General features: G+C 41.4%; 3 protein-coding genes across 3 annotated transcripts in view; 2 read left to right on the top strand and 1 right to left on the bottom strand.

The window, feature by feature from the left end:
- Window positions 1-2,593: 2,593 nt before the first annotated feature.
- Window positions 2,594-10,364, top strand: LOC109480166 (spermidine synthase-like). The gene is made up of 8 exons (XM_019782329.1): window positions 2,594-2,823; window positions 4,463-4,583; window positions 5,172-5,264; window positions 5,928-6,081; window positions 6,238-6,321; window positions 6,730-6,875; window positions 9,150-9,272; window positions 9,557-10,364. Exons 1-8 carry the CDS (start codon window positions 2,693-2,695, stop codon window positions 9,623-9,625), a joined length of 921 nt encoding a protein of 306 aa, XP_019637888.1. The 5' UTR covers window positions 2,594-2,692; the 3' UTR covers window positions 9,626-10,364.
- A 64-nt stretch (window positions 10,365-10,428) lies between these two features.
- Window positions 10,429-12,768, bottom strand: LOC109480162 (ubiA prenyltransferase domain-containing protein 1-like). The gene has a single exon (XM_019782324.1). The coding sequence runs from the start codon at window positions 12,578-12,580 to the stop codon at window positions 11,507-11,509; it is 1,074 nt and encodes a 357-aa protein (XP_019637883.1). The 5' UTR covers window positions 12,581-12,768; the 3' UTR covers window positions 10,429-11,506.
- A 647-nt stretch (window positions 12,769-13,415) lies between these two features.
- LOC109479983 (serine/threonine-protein kinase mTOR-like) overlaps window positions 13,416-20,002 on the top strand; it is a 113,571-nt gene continuing 106,984 nt past the window's right edge. The window contains exons 1-10 of the mRNA XM_019782063.1: window positions 13,416-13,463; window positions 14,386-14,649; window positions 15,060-15,295; window positions 15,709-15,909; window positions 16,158-16,292; window positions 16,936-17,217; window positions 17,515-17,627; window positions 18,211-18,390; window positions 18,826-18,954; window positions 19,559-19,722. Coding sequence (XP_019637622.1) covers window positions 14,439-14,649; window positions 15,060-15,295; window positions 15,709-15,909; window positions 16,158-16,292; window positions 16,936-17,217; window positions 17,515-17,627; window positions 18,211-18,390; window positions 18,826-18,954; window positions 19,559-19,722 — 1,651 coding nt within the window. The 5' untranslated portion in view covers window positions 13,416-13,463; window positions 14,386-14,438. The remainder of the gene's footprint in view (window positions 13,464-14,385; window positions 14,650-15,059; window positions 15,296-15,708; window positions 15,910-16,157; window positions 16,293-16,935; window positions 17,218-17,514; window positions 17,628-18,210; window positions 18,391-18,825; window positions 18,955-19,558; window positions 19,723-20,002) is intronic.

Here is a 20,002-nt window from a genome sequence, read left to right as displayed (position 1 = left end):
CATGAATTTGTAAGCCACGTGAATCATTCGAACTAATTTTTCTCTGCGATAAAATTGCCTGTTTAAGATATGACTATTATCAGTCATTTCTACAATCAAGCACTGATGAATGAGTCCATAACGACACAATATGTAGAAATTGTCAAGTCTCAAATACCTTGGTAGCCTTCCTTCTGCCTGCACCGTGAGGTAAACTTACTAAACCTCATCTTCACATTCGAACTATATTTACGGAGGCACTTGATATTACAAACTTTACCCCCCGTTCGTTAGTTCGATAGTAAAGATTATGTAGTCTGTCTAAAACTGCATGCATATACAGCACGAGTGGTTGAACACTGAGAAGGCAAAAACTCACCCATATGTTTTCCCACTACCCGGAACGTTGAAGTTTCGTGCTCCTCCGTGTAAGGCAAATGAGGGACAATGCTTTTCCCTGGGTATTTCTACCCAACAGGTGGTTAGATCTTAGCATGCAACTTTGTTCGGATTAGAACACTTACCTGATGCCGGATATCGCATTTCGCGACAAGTGTTAACGTTTGGTACAAAGAGAATAATCTGGTGCGGAATTTTTTACAAGAGACTAGCTTGTGTCTAAAATATAGTGAATTTTCATTTGTTTTGGTAACAGTTATATTTGTTGCTGGAGATTCTAAAAGAGAAGGGTGGGTGATAAAGATGCAGCAAGCAGGTGGTAACGCTAATATCGGAAGGAATTTCTGTAGTGGGTGTGTTCTCTTACGGATTAACATTCTGGCTGCGGTGAGTATTTCCACTTGAATGTATAGAGGATAATGTTATCCTCTTTACGGGGGACACAAAAACGGAATGCACTAGTTTTGAGCCGCGTCGAACTGAACTACTTCTCATAGAATGTCGAAATATCTGTAGATCTTAACGTTTACAATTCAACACGAAGATCTAGGCTGTTACAATGTTGAAAAACGGCCTAGCTTAGCTCACTATTTCCCTTGGTCAAAATTTTGCTATGCCAAGAATATTAGTGACAGCTTAGTGTCTGAAGTGTTTGAAATACCAGGTCAAAACCTGGGGTGAGATTTAGGGGGATAGGGTTAATCGGATAACTCCGCTGACACTGGATCAATGAATATCCGGCAGGTGCTATATTGCCACCAACGTTTGTGCATGTGGTGTCTTTGTATCCGATCTCTTGTCGATGGCACTTGCCCGGGGGTGTTATGTGGTTTATCTGATTAATGTAAGAGGTTCTTGAATTCATCAGGATCAACAATAACTTCAAATACGATGCCGCAAACTTGCGGGAATTCCAAAAGCGAGATTACCACGTGGCTGGTTTATAATATGTGTGGGAAAGCTAGATTTGTAGTTAGCGGACTATTAGGATGTACAAAATGACTAATAAACTGGTGAACGTACCAACTACTAAGTACCTAATACCAGCCCAGAAGAGAACAAGCCATGCCTTCAAGTACCGGCAACCAAGGATTGAGGTGTTAAAATTCATTTTTTCCTCAGAGAACCATCGTAGAGTGGAACTCAGCCGCTGTCACTAACTACAGCGGGGGCATTATAAGTAAATAGCCTTCAACAATGTTTAGAGTTAGATGTCCAAGGCGGGTTAGGTGTAACAAGTCGATCGGTGTAATGTAGCTAGCTGCCGCCGCGCCGCGCGCCTCAGCGCAGCTGGTGTCACGCCGAAGCTTAGGGCGGTTATACCGGCTATACAGATACAGATAGCACGGTCACGACGGAACACACGGCCACTACAGGCTCAGCACATAACAAATCATCATTCCGGAAAATCACGAAAACTAATGCAATTTCATTCGTGACCGGTGGTACGTTGGCTTACATTTGCATATTATAGGGAAATAGAACGGATTTCGATGAATCTATCTGAAAAGGATCATATCCTACTTGATCATGTTTAAACTTTACAGATTTGAACACATATTCTCAATATTTGCAAATCTAGGAAACTTCGAATTCAAACATCATCGCGGCAAGGATTGTAACGGTCACCCATCAGTCCGGCGAACGACTCACGGAAAGGTGTTACTCACTGGTAAACAATTGAAGAATAAGACCGATAAATGTCATCTGTTTATTTCTTAGCCGTAGCATAATCGGAACTTTATCATCTAAGCGTCCTCATGCATCGATGGACATTCATCAATTATTTCATGTCGGACCTTGTGAAGGCATTGTCAGTGATGGCCCCATTGAATAACACCCATTATGTTATAGAAGAGTGCACGCTGGCGCCGTCAAGAACGTGTGGCATCAGTGCCACCGAACAAAGCTCACACACGGTCACGTTGTCAAATCTACGTGAAGTTTCAGGCAGATCATTTCAGTCGAATCTAGGTCAATAACCGCGGTTTACTAAAGTGATGCTTGAATACTCTCATAACCCCTTGATAGATATGATTGCATTATTCTAGTCCGTAATCCAGGCCATGTCCCCTTAACCTCGAATAACTGTAAGTGCAAAGTTGACCTCGAGTAACACCAATGCCAGCTGTATATTGTGCTATCAATAGTGACATCAGGTATTAAATACCAGTACATAAACTGCGGTGCGAGACCTAAAGGGCAAAGGTCACAGTTCACGTGAGACCGGCTGAGACAGGCACGGAGAGTACACGTGTGAAATCAGCCGTCTGTTTCAAAGGTCTTTAAAACTCTGTAGTTTCGTTGTTTTACCATGGACGCCATCAGAAACGGGTGGTTCTCTGAGTTGAGCCCCTTGTGGCCCGGCCAGTCTATGAGTTTAGAAGTCGAGGAAGTTCTCTACCACGAGAGGTCCAAGTACCAAGATGTGCTGGTCTTCAGAAGGTAAGACAGATTTCTCCTGTCCCCTATGCCAGGGAGGTTAAAATCAAGCTCAGTTCCTTGTCTACGCCAAGTAGCTATAGGTCCAGTAATCTCATAATTTGCTTACACCTTTGTGCATTCCAACAGTTCTGGGAACATCATTTTCCCACCTTAAAATAACAGTTAAACTTAAAGGGGCATTACGTAACATTTTTCACCAAAAATTGAAATATTTTAATTGAAAAAAAATCTCCATGTGATTGTAATTTAGTTCCACTTTTCAACATATTTGTGGAATTATTTCACATCTCTGACATTTATTATTAATAACAAGAGTTCCACGATCTCATACCTTCGCCAAATGATGTTAACCCTTGTGGTTGACAAATTATAAAATTTTAATCATTGATTTTGTAAATAAGAGCCCCATTTGCATGGATTATATCAGTTGATCATATTCTCCACCCAATGACAGCCTTATCTTAACAAAAATGCTATTATAGCACTTCCTCATAAATTATGCAAATGAGGTCATGATTTGAATAAATTATGTTTATCGATGCTCACCTTCACTTAACTTCCAAATGTGGTAAGTATGAAATTCCCAGCAGTTACAACTATGAAATTATAAAAAAATTCCATTTATTATGCAAATTAGGTCCTCATTTACATAATCTATATCCTCAGATGTTTTCTCTCGTTCTCACAAGTGATGTCACAAGTGTTTCATAGTTCTATTATCGAACAAAGCAGATTTATAGAATTTCCTCATTAATTATGCAAATTAGCTCCTGATTTGCATAATTGTCATCTGATCATGTCAAGCATCACTTCAACTACCTACATACCAAAAATCACGACAATCCGTCAACCGGTTCTTGAGTTATCCTCCTTCGAGAATTTTTCAACAAATGCTCCTGCAGTTCCAGAACAAGCCGCTAGGGGGCCCAAACTCATGTCACTTCTTCCCTATCCCAAGAGCTATCTGCCATCCAAAATTCGTGACCCTAGCATGTCCAGATCACGAGATATCAAAACCGGAAGTTCTGCTGCAGTACCTAGGAAAGCCGCCAGGGGGCCCAAAATCTAATCATTTCTAGGTCTCATGAAGACCTACCTACCTACCAAGTTTCATTCCAATCCATCCACTGCTTCTCGAGTTATCTTGCTAAACCACACACACACACACACACATACCCACAGACAAACGCTACTGAAAACATAACCTTCTTGGCGAAGGTAATTATGGTTGCCTCTAGAACAGCCTGTACAAGATGCACCACCACAAACTACCAGATTCAGATCGCGACACGATTCCTGAAGTAGTGACGATGGGCTGTACTCCAGAATCAGATGTTGATTTGGGGTGGATTTCGGTTGCAGACCTTGTACTTGTAGCTTGTGAGATCTGTGGCAAATCTTCAGTAGCAAGTGTTACATAGTTGCCATATTCATTATCAAAGGTCGACGGGTTTTCGTAGGTGGGGATGTCATCTTCAACACACTTACAGCTCCCAAAAATAGTTTTCCCAGGTTGATACAGTATAGGATTGAGGATACTAGAATGTAAACAAACTCCTCCTATTAGGCTCCTAAGGTGTAATATTATGGCACCTCCACTTCCTGAATAGCTCTTGCATCTTTTGTTTCCTATTGACAGTAAGACATATGGGAACGTGCTTGTGTTGGACGGAGTGATCCAGTGTACAGAGAGGGACGAGTTCTCCTACCAGGAGATGATCGCACACCTGCCCCTCATGAGCCATCCCAACCCAAAAAAGGTTGGTTTCACCCACTTTATTATTAAACCAAAGATATTTGATTGTGTGAACCTTTTAGATTTAACTACTAGTACTACGCTGACCGATCTCCTAATAAGAGCCTACAGGTGTACAAGCCATTATTCATCGGTGTCATAAATATGTTTAAATGGAAGCTGACATTGTATTGTCCATGATTGCCATTAAATCAAGTCTGACGTTGGGCCGGATGGTGTTTGATTACAAACTGTTGATTTATTCACTTTGCTTGATACATGTACATGGAATAAAGTGAGTAAGGTGATCTTCAGTCAGATGTTTTAATGTTGTCACCATTAGTGTGTTAGAGACAACATACCTATTCTTATATTTGTACTCTAATTTACTGTACTGCTCATTTGTTATAGGAGATTCTTTATTGACACAACAAAAAGTACAGGGACTTTTGTATGGTCTTCTACAACTAAAGGTCTAATAAAGTTAAATACATGAGTGGATAACTTCATCCTACACACAGAATATATGTATGTGGCAAATTACATACAGAATATACAAACTGTACGTTACTGAATACCTTATTGATGTTCATACCCTCCTTGTTCTGTCCAGGTGCTGTTAATAGGAGGAGGTGATGGAGGGGTGCTGAGGGAGATCGCCAAACATTCCTGTGTGGAGTCAGTGGTGCAGTGTGAGATAGACGACGTAAGAACATTTACAGAAAGGATATTGGTGTTGGTTTGGGATTCATTTGCAAAAGTTAGGAAATATTGAAAGAATCTTGAATGCCGATATGTAAAATGTCATGTAACAGAAGAAAACAATGGTCATGAGAAAATGAGAAAATGAGCTTTTGGAACAATTTATTACAATATATGGCTGAAATAGGGCAAGCAATTGTCATATTACTGTTATTATTACACACTGTTGATTATCATCTGTGACCATTGTTTCTGGCAGTTAAGATATTCATATTCACAAAGGTATGACCTAGATAGTCCTAATCATCCCTGTTATCAGCAAGACCATAAATATTGTCCTAGATACTCAATCCATTGACCTACTTTCTTGAATGGCAGATTGCTAATTATTTTTGACCTACAGAAAAAGGTTGATTGGCTTTATTTTTGTTGCAGCAAGTTTGAAATATTGGACTTACAGAATACATGTAAAACATAAATGGACAATGAAGATCATGTCCAAATCTTGTCCAAATTGTATCCTTTTCTGTTGTAGGAATGGAAACATTGTCATTTTGACCTCTAAGGGTAAGATTTTGAAACATCTATAACTTGCAAAGTGTGCCAGTCAAAATTTTCTAAGTAGAATATTTCAATGTATTGCATTTTATTTCGTTGAATTTTATAGAAAGTGATTGAGGTGTCCAAGAGGTTCCTCCCTAAGATGGCGTGTGGCTACGACAACCCCAAACTGACTGTGAACATCGGGGATGGGTTTGACTTCATGAAGAAGAACAAAGGGTCTTTTGACATCATCATCACTGACTCCTCTGATCCCATAGGTAAATATCAAACTGCTTGTGTCTCTTACTTCTTGTTTTCCTTTGCTTCAATAGGGTTGTATTGCTGTATATTGATTGCAGTACTTGCTGTATATTGATCACATTAAACTGGAATGGCAGAAGAGTCTGTCTAAGTGCATACATGTGTATGTTTAGGTCCTGCTGAAGCCTTGTTCCAACGTTCTTACTATGAACTGATGAAGGAAGCCCTCAGGCCTGGTGGGATCGTCTGCACACAGGGTGAGTCAATTACATTGAGATGATATAAACTGTTGGAACAATTAATGTGACATTGTCTGTATTACATCCATGGAAAGTAGTAAGGTAGATACAGAAGAGGCCTCATTTGCTGACATACTTGTACAACATTCTGAGTCCAGAGTGATGTGTATTTTTTTAATGAGAGACTGAGAGGTGTTAGTTTTTTTAGTGAGAGAGTGAGAGGTGTTAGTTTTTTAGTGAGAGAGTGAGAGGTGTAGATCAAAACCCATCAAGCTATTCTAAAAAAAAATTAACAAGTGGGTACTAATACATGTATTTGTGTTGTGTTCAGATTTTTCTACTCCCACACCTTTACTAGAAGAATCTCTTTTCAGTCAAGTCTTTTCATTAGTGTGTTAATCGATATATTTACTTGTTTACCTCCAGGGGAGTGCATGTGGCTTCACCTGGACCTGATCCGAGACATGCAGGAGTTCTGTAGCAGCCTGTACCAGCATGTGGACTATAGTTACTGCACCATTCCAACCTACCCCAGCGGCCAGATAGGCTTCGTACTTTGCAGTACAAACCCGGTCAGTCTTCATTTCATGCCATTTGATTCATGCTAGTAAGGTACAAAAATTACATGCACACGTATGCCTTGGTTTGTCATGGCTACATATCTTGTCTGTACAATTTCTAGTTCTCAAATCAGATGCAATCTTCCGCAACAGATTCTTCTGCAATATCTGGGTATATCTGTACTCATAGTCTTATTTTTAACTGTTGTTATTATGTGTACTTTGTCTTTTCTATTTGTATTTTGTCTTTTATATGGCAAGCTAATCTGGCAAGCTAATTTCCGATCCTGAATCCCAAAGAGAACGCTGGGCTGAGCATTTTTCTGAGTTGCTGAACCCTCCACAAGACAGTGTTGACCTAACAGTACTAGACAGTTTACCAGGTATACCTTGCTTTCAATATCTTGGGGAGGAGGATGGCCCGCCGACAGTTGAGGAAATTCAGAACGCCTTGAAAAGACTGAAGAACCACAAGACTCCAGGCGTGGACGGTGTATTCAATGAGCAACTGAAATATGGTGCACCTGGCTTGACGAAAACCCTGGAAACTCTCTTCGCCAAGATTTGGCATGGCGAGGCTATCCCCGAGGATTGGTCCAAAGGCATAATTGTTGTATTACCAAAAAAGGGGGATACTACACACTGCGCCAACAATCGAGGTATAACGCTTAGATCAACTGCCTCAAAGCTCTTTCAAATTATTGTCCTGGGACGTCTGAATGAGGGTCTGGAAAATCTACTGAGGGACAATCAGTGTGGCTTTAGGAAGAATAGATCGTGCATCGACCAGATTTACTCCTTGCGAACTATCATTCATAACAGCATCGAGTTTAATATTCCCCTGTACATTAACTTCATTGACTTTAAAGCTGCTTTTGACAGCATCAACCGTGAATTTATCTGGAAGGCCTTTGCTTTTTATGGATTGCCAGGGAAATACATCAGGGTTTTGCAGGCCTTCTTCCACAAGACTGTCAGTGCAGTGAGAGTGAACGGAGAGGAATCAAACTGGTTCGATGTGACATCTGGGACTGGACAAGGGGACATTCAAGGGCCCCCAGTGTTTAATGTTTGCATAAACCTGGCAGCACACTTAACTGAGATAAGCAAACAAATCAGTACAGGTGCAGTGTTGCAGCGGGATAGTCATGGCAAGCCGTCGGTCTCTGTTTTGGATACGGACTATGCTGATGACATGGCTTTACTTGACAACAAGAAACTGGGTCTACAGGAGACAACTGATCTGTTATGCAAAAACAGTGCTCTTGCGGGACTTAAGGCCAACGCCAAAAAGACGCAAGCTATGACAGTCGGCAAGCATATTGCACAGCAACCTTACACTGAAGAAAGCACACTCAGGATCACGGTAGATGGATATCCCGTGGAGCAGGTTACTCACTTTACTTACCTGGGAGGTACAATCAGCAGTAACGGGACAATTGACTCTGAAATTTCCAAACGGATTCAGAAAGCTTCTGGTGCTTTTAACTTACTTGGTAAGATCTGGAACAACAGGAACATCCTTCAGTCGACAAAATTTCGGATATACAATGCTGCTGTTGTTACCATACTTACCTACGGTAGTGAAACTTGGACTACTACCCAGGTGCAGATAGCGAGACTTGAAACGTTACATCAACGCTGTTTGCGCCGTATCCTCCGCATCAGATGGTATCACCGGGTACGGAACAGTGATGTACTGCTGCAGGCACAGTTAGTGAACATAGCCACAACCGTAGCTTTCAACAGGCTTAGGTGGTTTGGGCACATTGTAAGAATGCCTGAAGAGCGGCTGCCCAGGTATCTACTAGATTGGAAACCGAACTATGGGCGACGCTCTAGGGGAAGGCCTAGGAAGTCATGGAATAACTGTGTCCTGGAAGATGCTGTGCTGATCTTAGGGAGGCCCAGTACCAGTCTAGAAGAGTTAAAGGAATTAGCAAGAGATACATGTAGGAAGGAGTGGAGAGGACTGTTGAGGAAGAGACGAGTTCTGTGCGCAGGCCACTCGAACGACTGACTCGAGGAGACCTCAACAAGTACAAGTACAAGTACAAGTACTTTTATATGGGCCCTGAATGCCTGAAATAAAGAATGAAGAAGATGTGTCTACATGTGTACCTTCAGTATTCTGACAGATACTTTTTGCACTGTATCTTAGCCATCAATATATCAGTAGTCTTTCCCTTAATAATAACCATATGGTCCATTTTGTTCAAACACTCACAAATATACATGTAGGCTTCTTGACTTGCATTGCTGATTATCCCTTTTTCTGCTGTACAGGACACCAATTTTATGGATCCTGTGAGAAAATTCACAGAAGAACAGCTGGAAGAGCTCAACATACGATACTACAATGCTGATATCCATAGAGCCTCTTTTGTTCTACCTCAGTTTGTTAAGAAGGTAAGGAAATTCCTTATTCCCATCCTTACTAAGAAAAAAATGGAAATGTCAATATTATGTAGGAAATGTTTGTTAGCAAAAAATAGTAATGTGAAGATTTTACTCATCTTCAAGGCCATTTTAGGCTTTCTTTGGCCAGCCAACATTTATGTTAATTGTGAAACTAAATCCTCAAGTAAAATTCCACACCTGTACCCTACAAAAAGTGCAAGAGTTACTGTAGAGATAATGCAACATAGACTCCTCCCATGTTTCATCACTTATCCTATCTCTTCACTCTACAGGCACTTAAGGCTCCTAAACCCAAGGTGAACAATCAACCTCAAGAGGACGGCCAGAATGGAGAAAAATGATGACAACTGAAACCATATTTATTTTAGCTGTAGAGATGTATCCATGTGATTCATCCAGTAAAATGGCAGAAGTGCATGTAAGAATGTACCAGAGTTAGATAGACGAGAACTTGTCAAAATTGAATGTGCAAAGAGGAATGAGAGATTATGGTGTGATTGAGGTGAAATAAATCTCCCTCTGCTAGAAATATATCATAAAGGTTTATTTCACAATGGATGTAATGGTGACAAACAAGTGTATGAAAGAATGGTCTTTTTCACAATATTCCTGACCCTATTACAATTAATAAATTGTAAGAAATAATTTTCTTTATTCTCAATTTCCAATAGCTGTTTTAGATGGAAAAGTAGAATATGTCATTAGTAGAAAATGATGCCTCAAGATTGGCCTGTTTTAACTTTTAGCTAATTATTACTTTAAACTCAAAACTAACATGAGCTTTATACAAGAACAAAAATAGTAATTTGGCAGTTATGTTTCCCAATAGGTGTGGCTTCTGCCATGATGTACCCATCCACTACAGCAGTTGATGTGCCCTAGCTAGGGAGCTTGGTACATGTATTTGTGTTTGGTAGAATGTTCTAATATTATTAACCTAATGTTCAGATAGGATGTCTCAAAGTGCCAAATGTGTAATTTAAAATGAGGAAGCATAAAGTATGGTCTGCAGTTTTGTGGTGCATTGAGACTCTTGTGGTAGTACTAATACAGGTTTCTGACTGAAGCACATTGGGCAAGTGAAGTCAGATAAAGGTTAATTGTATCATCATCTCAACTGTGACATTACGAGATAAGTTCTGATGATACGTAAGTCAGTAATAAGTGCTGTCAATTATGCAATCTCAGATTTGTTATGGTCATTTAGCAGATGGAAGCATTCCCACACCAAGGCAAGACTGGCTCTGCAAACCTGTATTTGATAGATGTCACTGTTGTGCCTAGTTTTTAGGAAGGAAATAATATGGAGTCAATTCTTCATGTAATAGATGCAGAAATAAACAAACACAGAAGTGGAGAAACACAAAATTGTTTGGTTACTTTTATGCTACTACTGTATAAGAGGTGAGGCACATACAGCAATGTACAACATCAGATTCAGAGCACAGGATATTTTATTACTTATGTATGAACCATGTAATGAAATAAACCTCACTTCTGACACAATTAGAATTGCCAAATAAGAAAAATTATTTGGCACAATAAGACTTGGGTCAAAACAACATTTTAGGCCACGTCTATATTGTTGAAACCTGGTAATATTTGTTTCAACACTTAAACAGCTGTTCAAATTCATTGGTCCATGTACAACATGTACATACATTCAGTCTACCACCTTGCTTGATTTACGCTCTATCCATGATGGCTACACTGTACCTTTAGTAGAAAGGACTGATGTGTTCTTAATTCTTATTCAAGCTACATGAAGGAAACTTAGGCATACGATGAAACAATACATTACCAATATCAAAGATCTGAAGTACGCCATACTGGGGAATAATCACTGGGGATCCAAATATACAGACTCAAAATATTAATACCATAACATAAATATATGGACAATATACCTATTCCACATTTTATGATTGTTTCACGACTGTCCAACTTTGAAAAACAAGACATTGCCATTCACAAAAACATCAACATAAGCTCCATAATTTCTCACCTTACAGTAAGACCATGAAAGTGCAACAATCTGACAACTACAAGCTCTAGTATTGTTCAGGGTTACATAAATCTGGAAAGAAGATTAAATAGCAGCAAACTAGTACCGGGTACATGCACAAACTATCACAGTACAATAACTTAGAAATCAAAGACTGTATGTATTTTCCCATGTAATACTGACAGACCATTTCATTATCTAAGTGATTTCATCATCATCAGCTTAATCCTGGCAGCTGTCCCGGCTGTGCCATCAGACAGCCCAACAGATACAGCAGTCCTAAGGGCAGGTTCAGTTTTGCTGTCTTTTGAGGTATTTTTGCCATCCGATGTTCCCTGAAGTCCCGTTCTAGGCTGAAGGCCAGTGGGAGGGTGATAAGAGGCAGGAACAGCCATTTTGAGAAGTTTGTTGCCAGAATTGCGAACAGGATGTATGGCGTAAACAAGAGAAGTGTATAAAGCGCGTAGGATCCTGTTTGACCGAGAAGAATGGCGAGAGTCACCACCTTTGCCTTCTTGTCTGTCTCCATGTCCCTTGCGTTGTTGCTGTGCAGGATTGCTTCCGTGTTGAGAGCCAGGGGGATGGCGTAGAGAAGTGGTGACAAGGTAAGCTTTCCTACATGTACAGAATATGCAAACAGGACAGCCAATGGACCGAAGGTGATGAGGATGACAACATCCCCCAGTGCCACATACTTCAGTCCCATTCCTCCCGTGTACAGGAAAGACCCCGATAGTCCTCCGAAATACAGGAGAGCCAAGTGCTCCATGCTAAGCTGCGAAAAGTGAACCAGCAGCACAAAACACCCGCATCCTATACAGTACAAGGTTGCCCCCAACCCTACTACTGAGTTGGGTTCCAGTATATGGTCCACCAACGTTCTGTCATCACTTTTCTTGGTGTCTATGCCCTTCATGAAGTCATAGTAAGTGTTGACAAGATTCCCAGCCGCATGTACCGATATAACGGCTAAACAGGTGATGATGACCAGTAGAGGGTCGATGGTTCCTGTTGTTCTGTACGCCAAGGCGCTGCCTAGCAGAACAGGGGTCAAACTGGCACTAAACGACCACGGACGAAGGGCGAGGATGTACTTGGCGAAAACAGACTTCTTCTTGGGTTTCAGTCCATTTAGTGTCCCAACCTCCACTTCAGCGGTCCCGTTAGGTTGTTTGTGAACTTCTTCTTGGTCCTCTTTATCCGTCGGTATGGTAACAGACATCTTGGCGAGGAATCTGTGCCGGAAAAAGGATAAATGTCCGCGAAACCTTCCAACAAGGACCTGTTCCATGTGTGGAAATGACTCACGAATCCAAGTCTCGCAATGGTGGTGTACTTCTCGCGAGAATACAGCAAAGTTGGTACTCTTGTAAACAAATAGATAATCGATAAACAAACAAGTTCTTACTTTAAATATGGAAAGCAACAAAATGGTCAATGTTTTAGCGTTTCTTCAAGCGGTATAGAGGTGTTTATGCCTCAAAATGCTTTATTCTCGTTTTAGTGGGGTCGTGTGGCGCAGTCGGTAGCGCGTTCGGCTCACACCCCAGAGGTCGCGGGTTCGAACCCTGCCCATGTCACCGATCTTGTGCCCTTGGGAAAGGCACTTTACACGACTTTCCTCACTTCACTCAGGTGGAAATGAGTACCTAGCTTCAGCTAGGGACGTCCCTCGGATAGGACGTTAAATGGAGGTCCCGTGTTTGGGAGAGCCACACCCCACGCACGTTAAAGAACCCACCGCACTTATCGAAAAGAGTAGGGGACCTTTCCGGTGTGAGTGGTTCAAACCTTACAGTCCGGTCTTACGCAGCTTGTACATGTACGCACATGTACAAAACTGGTGTGTTACGCCTAAAGGCGGTTTACCGGTTATGCGAAACAAACAAACAAAACAAAAGTCATGTGACTTTCAGAAACCAGAATGGACGACTGATTTTACGGGGATGATTTCAGTATCAGGAAACAATCAATATTTCACAAATAACCGAACATCTTAACGCAAATTTGAAGTTATTCATCAACAAAATTTTGTTTTCTCTACATTATGGATGTTTTGAAGGCCAAGGGAAGGCAGATAACGTTATAGATATCTGGACTGTTATGTAACCCCCGTCTCTGAAGTGGTTACATCCAACCATGGCGAAGACTTTTCCCAAGTGATTTCTGATCAGGTGGGAACGTTTTTGTTGTTTAACCTTTAACGTCTCACCGTCGTCAAACCAGGACGGTGTCTTTTGATGCATCGGTTTTATTTCTAGTACATGCAAAATTCTGCAAAGCTTGTCGATAAGGCATAGGCTGTCTATCTTGCGGTGCTATACTTGTGGTGGGGAGGGGGGTATACCTCTGATTCGTTTGTCGATGAAATCAACAGATTGTTTGTTGCACAAGGTGAACTGACGCTTATAGGCTTGGAGCAACTACAATATACGTCCTATTTCGCGGTTTCGTATGCAGAATTTAGTGTACATGGTAGTTAACATGTTTTATGATCATTGCCTCCCACAGAGTAGAGATATAGGTACGAACGATATAACGGTGCATATACAAATAATATTTGTGTACAAATAACTTCCGGGTCACTTGGTGGTCGACATTGTTTTTCTTATCAAGAGAGATGTTTTATAGTGAGGTAGATCAAGACATGGGCAATTATCCAATGCGTAACCTTGTTCAAATCTCCTTTTGTAAACATACAAATTATGGTTAATTCGAGCCAGATCAACAGTGATTCTTATCTATGGGGCATGCTGAGACTGAGTGATGCTCATTTCTTAACATAACTTACTGGTGTGGCTTGTTTACACGCTCATGTCAGTTGGACAGATTGTCTTAGAATTGTGAAAAGTCATGGAAATCAGATAGCTACTTCCTTGTGAGCCAGTTAGCATGGTTTCAGTCACTGTGCTTTGCTCTTGTGACAGTGACGCTTCAACTTGTTTGAGATACTCATCTAACATCGTGATCTTCCTGCCAAAGTATGGTTGTATTTCAGATTTTTTTTATAAATTCCCTCTAGTGGGCTAGTGGTAGGCAAACGGTTGAGTAGTGACACATTTTTTGTGTAACAATCGAAATGCAATTTTTTTCCAGTCAACACCGAATGAGTTGAGCTGAAGCAAGAGCAAGTCTTGGAGATAACAGCCATGCTGTCGCAGTTTGTTGCTGGCCTTAAGAGCCGCAATGAAGAGTCGCGGACGAAGGCGGCTAAGGACATGCAGCACTACGTCACCACAGAGCTGCGAGAGATGTCTGCGGAGGAGAACACCGCCTTCATGGACGAACTCAACCACCACATCTTTGAGATGGTGTCAAGTTCTGATGCTAATGAGAAGAAGGGGGGCATACTTGCCATCGGTATGTGCTATACCATTCCTTACAACAGCTTGTCCTTGCATATGAAAAAAAAGCAGAGTTTGAGGATGTAAAGAAAAGACATGCAAATATGCAGTAGTAACTAAGTACTGTTAGGAAACCAGTACTTATGAAGGTTTTTTTAAGAATAGCCATCAGTTTTCCTGTTTTGGAGGATTAGTCAGGAATCAGTCAAGGAAAAATAAGAATGTAGTCTGTATCAACTCATAGTGAACAAACATGCAGCCTCTGCTTTCAATTATCTCAAATTTGATATTTCTTTGTATAGGAAAGTATCGTGCCACTGCACATTACACTTACAGTACAGTTGCTAGTTGGCTCCATATATTAACTGATGACTTAAGAAGTTGGGATGGTTAAGCTAGAGAATTGCTCTCCTTTTCATTATCCAGTGAGCCTGATTGGTGTAGATGGTGGCAGCAGCTCCACCCGCATCAGTCGCTTCGCCAACTACCTGCGGAACCTCCTGCCCTCCAATGACCCCGTTGTCATGGAGATGGCCTCGCAGGCGGTTGGTCGGCTGGCGCTGGCAGGAGGCACGTTCACGGCGGAGTACGTGGAGTTTGAAGTGAAGAGAGCCATCGAGTGGTTACAGGGAGATCGACATGAGGGCAGAAGACATGCTGCTGTATGTACTGTCAACACTTGGAGTATGGATAATTTTTTTTGAAAAAAAGAAAAACAAACAAACACTTGTGTAGATTGCAATTCAAGGAATTCTGTGCTTGTGATGAGCTATTTATTTCCTGATCCTTTTTTGTTTGGATAATTGCATAAATAATCCAAATAAATTTTAAAATAAATTTTTTAAATAATTGCATAGGGGAAATAGGTTTGATTTATAATCTTATGCCATGTTACATGTAGTATGAATCAGTCTTTCAAAACAAAGTTAAATACTTGTTGCAATTTAAGGAATTTTGTGTGTATGGTGAGCCATTTTTTACTGATCCAACTGTTTGGCAAATGAAGGGGAGAATTAGACTCTGCTGCATGTAATACAGATTTAATTAATAATTTTCTGCCATGTTATCATTACAGGTTTTGGTTCTCCGGGAGCTTGCTGTGAGCGCCCCCACGTTCTTCTTTCAACAAGTGCAGCCGTTCTTTGACAATATCTTCAATGCTGTTCGAGACCCCAAACAGGCTATCAGAGAGGGGGCAGTGGCAGCGCTGCGGGCCTGTCTGGTTCTCACTGCACAGAGGGAAACTAAAGAGATGCAGAAACCACAGTGGTACAGGGTAAGTCTGGCTAGAATATAGGGAATATAGGTATTCTTAAGCTTGTTGACTGAAAAAACGTGTGAAAAGGGCATTGGACAAATACAATCTCTTGTCTTAAGATTGTCGAAACCATCATGTACTCTGTCTAAATCTCACTTTTGTTAGAGAAATCTGTCACTTATTTTCATGGTACTAAAAATCAAATACTGTAGTGGGAATCTTACAGTTTAGGAGAAAGATTGTGAGAATGTTTCGTCTTGTTTCAGCAAACCTATGAGGAAGCTGAGAAGGGCTTTGATGACTCTGCAGGAAAGGAGCGTGGAGTGAACAAAGATGACAGGGTCCACGGGTCACTGCTGATCGTTAATGAACTCATCAGGAACAGCAGCATGGAGGGAGAGGTAGGGTTCAGTGGTTGGGCAAGTACCACTCAGAGTTTTTACGATGCACTGCAAAGAGACAAGAACTCTGCAACAGACCTGAGTCAGCTTACAGATGTGCCCTATATGGCAGAGATGCTGGCATTCTCGTATAGGACTGTTCAGCCATAGCTAAAGCTGTAGGATTTTAACATGGTCAGTACTGACAGTAGGAGGCTATATATAAACTATTTTTTCAGGGATATTCTATATAAAAATGAGTGTGGGAATGCTGAAAGGGTTTCAAAGATTCGTCCTGTTCAGCCATAGCCAAAGCTGTAGGATTTTACCATGGTCAGTACTGACTGAAGGAAGCCATATATAAATAACTATTTTTCAGGGATATTCTATATGAAATTGGGTGTGGGAATGATAGGGATTGTTAGGACATCCTGCTACAAGGGGTAAGAAGAAAAAAGTGTTCATTCCTATGCGCTTCCAAAGTTGGTAAACAGAATAGGCAGGAAGTGTATTTCTGTAAACACTGTGCACATGTTTTCTTAGAGCATGTGATCAAGAAAAAATATTGATAAAAGACTGTGCATATAGTTGACTCCTCAGAGCTACTAAACAGTTGTGTATGAAGTTGATCTCCATAGAGCTATTGCTTATTGCCCCTGTACAGCGGCTGCGACAGGAGATGGAGGAGATCAGCCAGCAGCAGGTCCAACACGACCAGCAGAAACCCATCAAAGAGTTCTCCTTCCTCGGCTTCAAGTCCTCCAAGAGCCTGACCAGCCACAGCAGTCACCACGCCAACTCCCACACCACCGTGGCCACCTTCCAGGGGCAGCGGTCAATGCTGTCCTCCCTGGGGATGGGCATGAGGGGGGCTCAGGTACAGGGCAAGCCTGTCAATGTGGAGAGCAGGTACTGCAGGGAACTGATGGAGAGCAAGTTTGAGCTGGTAAGGCTGAACAAGTGATACAACAATATATAGCATATTGATAACACATACATGTACATGAAAGACAACAATGAGGACTACAGTAAGTTGCTGGCCTATATTACATTTTGACTTCCTGGCTTGTGGTAAAAGGTCGAAGCAATCTACATCGATACATTGCATAACAGACAACAAAATAGAAAAACCAAGACAAATTACAAACGACAAAGATGAGATTTTTTAGCTCTAGTTTGAAATATTTGAACAATACATGATGTGTGTTGCAGATAAGATATTGAGATGTTTCCCCCCTTCCAGGTGTGCCAGCAGGTGCTAAAGTACCGGACCAGCAGGAATGTGCTGCTCCAGCAGGTGTTGCTGCAGCTGCTGCCTCGTCTGGCCGCATTCCAGCCACAGAGATTCGTCCAGTCGTAAGCAGCCCACAATTTTCTGAATTTCTTAAAAGTCACATGATATTGCTGTTAGTATTATCAAATATCTATCATTAAGTACTTTGTTAACTAGTCCAAGATGGCTAGTCCAACAAATAGTGCCTTTCCTTGGTGCTGATTCGCCCTCAGATACCTTTCCTTGGTGCTTATTGGCCCTCAGGTACCTTTCTTTGGTGCTGATTGGCCCTCAGGTACCTTTCCTTTGCGCTGATTTACTCTCAAGTACTTTTTCTTTGTGCTGATTGGCTCTTCTGTTCCTTTCCTTGGTGCTGATTGGCTCTCTGGTACCTTTTCTTGGTGCTGATTGGCTCACTGGTACCTTTCCTTTGTGCTGATTGGCCCTCAGCACCTTTCCTTGGTGCTAATTGGCTCTCCTTTGCCTTTCCTTGGTGCTGATTGGTTATCTGGTGCTTTTCCTTGGTGCTGATTGGCTCTCTTATACCTTTCCATGGTTCTCATGGGCTTTTCAGTGCCTTTCCTTGGTGCTGATTAGCTCTCCATTGCTTTATCTTAATGCTAAACAACACTTTTCTTTGCTTATTCCGTATCCTACGTTTAATAGGTACCTGACAGACACCATGAGCTACCTGCTGGGGTGCCTGAAGAAAGAGCGAGAGCGCTCCACAGCTTTCCAGGCGGTCGGCCTGCTGGCTGTGGCCGTCCGACAGGAAGTCATCGCGTACCTGAACCGCATCCTGGATGTGGTCAGAATATCACTGCCGTCGAAGGAAACACCACACAAGTATGGTTTACCTTGCAACAAGAATTCTGCTGTACTTAATTTAAGATGCATAGTGTTTAGTGAATGTTATTTCCTTTTTACACAAGAACAAGCTGTTTATATCCTAACTTTGCTGCTGACTGATATTAAAGATGGAATTTTAACCTTCTCTATATAAACCCAACTACTACAAATTTCTGCATCAAAAGGCTACAAAGGCTTGCAAATGGCTAAACGATTAGATTTTTAATTCCAGTCTCAAGAAATTGTTAAACAAAATGTAGCTATAATGTAGGACTACTGGTAATTACCCTAAGAATCCAATGGTTGAAAAGAAGTAATTTGGAAAAGCAAACATGTCAGTTTCAAAAATCCAGAAAGAATACTTATAATTTATTGTGGTCAAATTCCCAGTGTTAAATTTAAAGCCTTGTCTCTCCCCCTCATCTGTTACAGGAGGCACAAGAACTTTGTGGTTGACCCCTCTGTGTTCACCTGTGTGAGTATGCTGGCCCGTGCTGTGGGACCTTGCATCGCTAAGGAGGTGAAAGAACTGTTGGAACCAATGTTGGCTGTCGGCCTAAGGTAATGCCTAAAACCCCTATCAACTATACATGATCATTTTCTGTATCTGTGTAGCTGGTATAATTGCCCTTTGGCACAACACACCAGTTTTGCAGGCACATGGCATTCTGGCAGCTGGTTATATTACACCAAACAACCTGTTACACCTAACCTTTACACTGTTAACTGCAAGCTATCTACTAATCTAGTGATGATGCCATAACTGTACTTTGTGGCAGCCAAGGGGAATTTTCATAGCCTGGTTACCAAAACTATTTTAGCTTCCTGAGTTCTACATCCTCTCCGCAAATAGATATAGGACTCGGGAGCTAAAATAGGTTTGGTAACCAGGCTCGGATTTTTGAGGGGTAATCTTACCCAACAGATGACCAGAAATGTAAATATACCTACCTTCCACATACATTCTGTATCTGTATCTGTATAGCCGGTATAACTGCCTTTCGGCGTAGCACACTAGCTGGGGCTGTAAAGTTGTAAGCTTCACATTGACAAGTACACTTTAAACTTTGAAAAACATTTACAGCTGTCTGTAACATGTAATCCATTTTGCATTAAAAGAGTACATGTATGTGTACTAGACTCCATGTTGTTGTTGTTCCCCCAGCCCTGCCCTGACTGCAGCCCTCCATGACCTGGCCCACCAGATCCCACAGCTGAAGAAGGACATCCAGGACGGGCTGCTGAAGATGCTGTCTCTGGTCCTCATGCACAAGCCTCTCCGCCATCCTGGCATGCCACAGAAGTTCACTCCTTCCCTCACTCCATCAGGTAGGTCTCATTTCTTCCCTCACTCTATCTGGTAGGTCGCATTTCTTCCCACACTCCATCGGCTTCAGTTATTAGCACATGACATTGTAATGTGTAAAAATGCCTTTTATTGGCAGGGTTGTCTTGTAATGGTTTTTGATATTCATCAGCCTATAAATATGTGTTGTGTTTCCTATAATCATGTCATATGTTCTTGTTTTTCAGCTTCCTTCTCAAACATCCAGGATGCCAATGATGTCACAAACACTGTTCTGAAATCATGTCGTATGTTCTTGTTTTT

This window comes from Branchiostoma belcheri, unplaced genomic scaffold (assembly GCF_001625305.1).
Source record: "Branchiostoma belcheri isolate BF01 breed outbred unplaced genomic scaffold, Haploidv18h27 scaffold5, whole genome shotgun sequence".
Taxonomy (NCBI): Eukaryota; Metazoa; Chordata; class Leptocardii; order Amphioxiformes; family Branchiostomatidae; genus Branchiostoma; species Branchiostoma belcheri.
The sequence above is the reverse complement of the archived record's forward strand: the minus strand, read 5'-3'. Positions and strand labels throughout refer to the sequence as shown.

Coding starts and splice junctions, on each gene's coding strand:
- LOC109480166 (XM_019782329.1), top strand. CDS start 2,693: ATGGACGCCATCAGAAACGGGTGGTTCTCTGAGTTGAGCCCCTTGTGG. Junction 4,584..5,171: donor GCCATCCCAACCCAAAAAAG/GTTGGTTTCACC, acceptor TGTTCTGTCCAG/GTGCTGTTAATAGGAGGAGG. Junction 9,273..9,556: donor TACCTCAGTTTGTTAAGAAG/GTAAGGAAATTC, acceptor TTCACTCTACAG/GCACTTAAGGCTCCTAAACC.
- LOC109480162 (XM_019782324.1), bottom strand. CDS start 12,580: ATGGAACAGGTCCTTGTTGGAAGGTTTCGCGGACATTTATCCTTTTTC.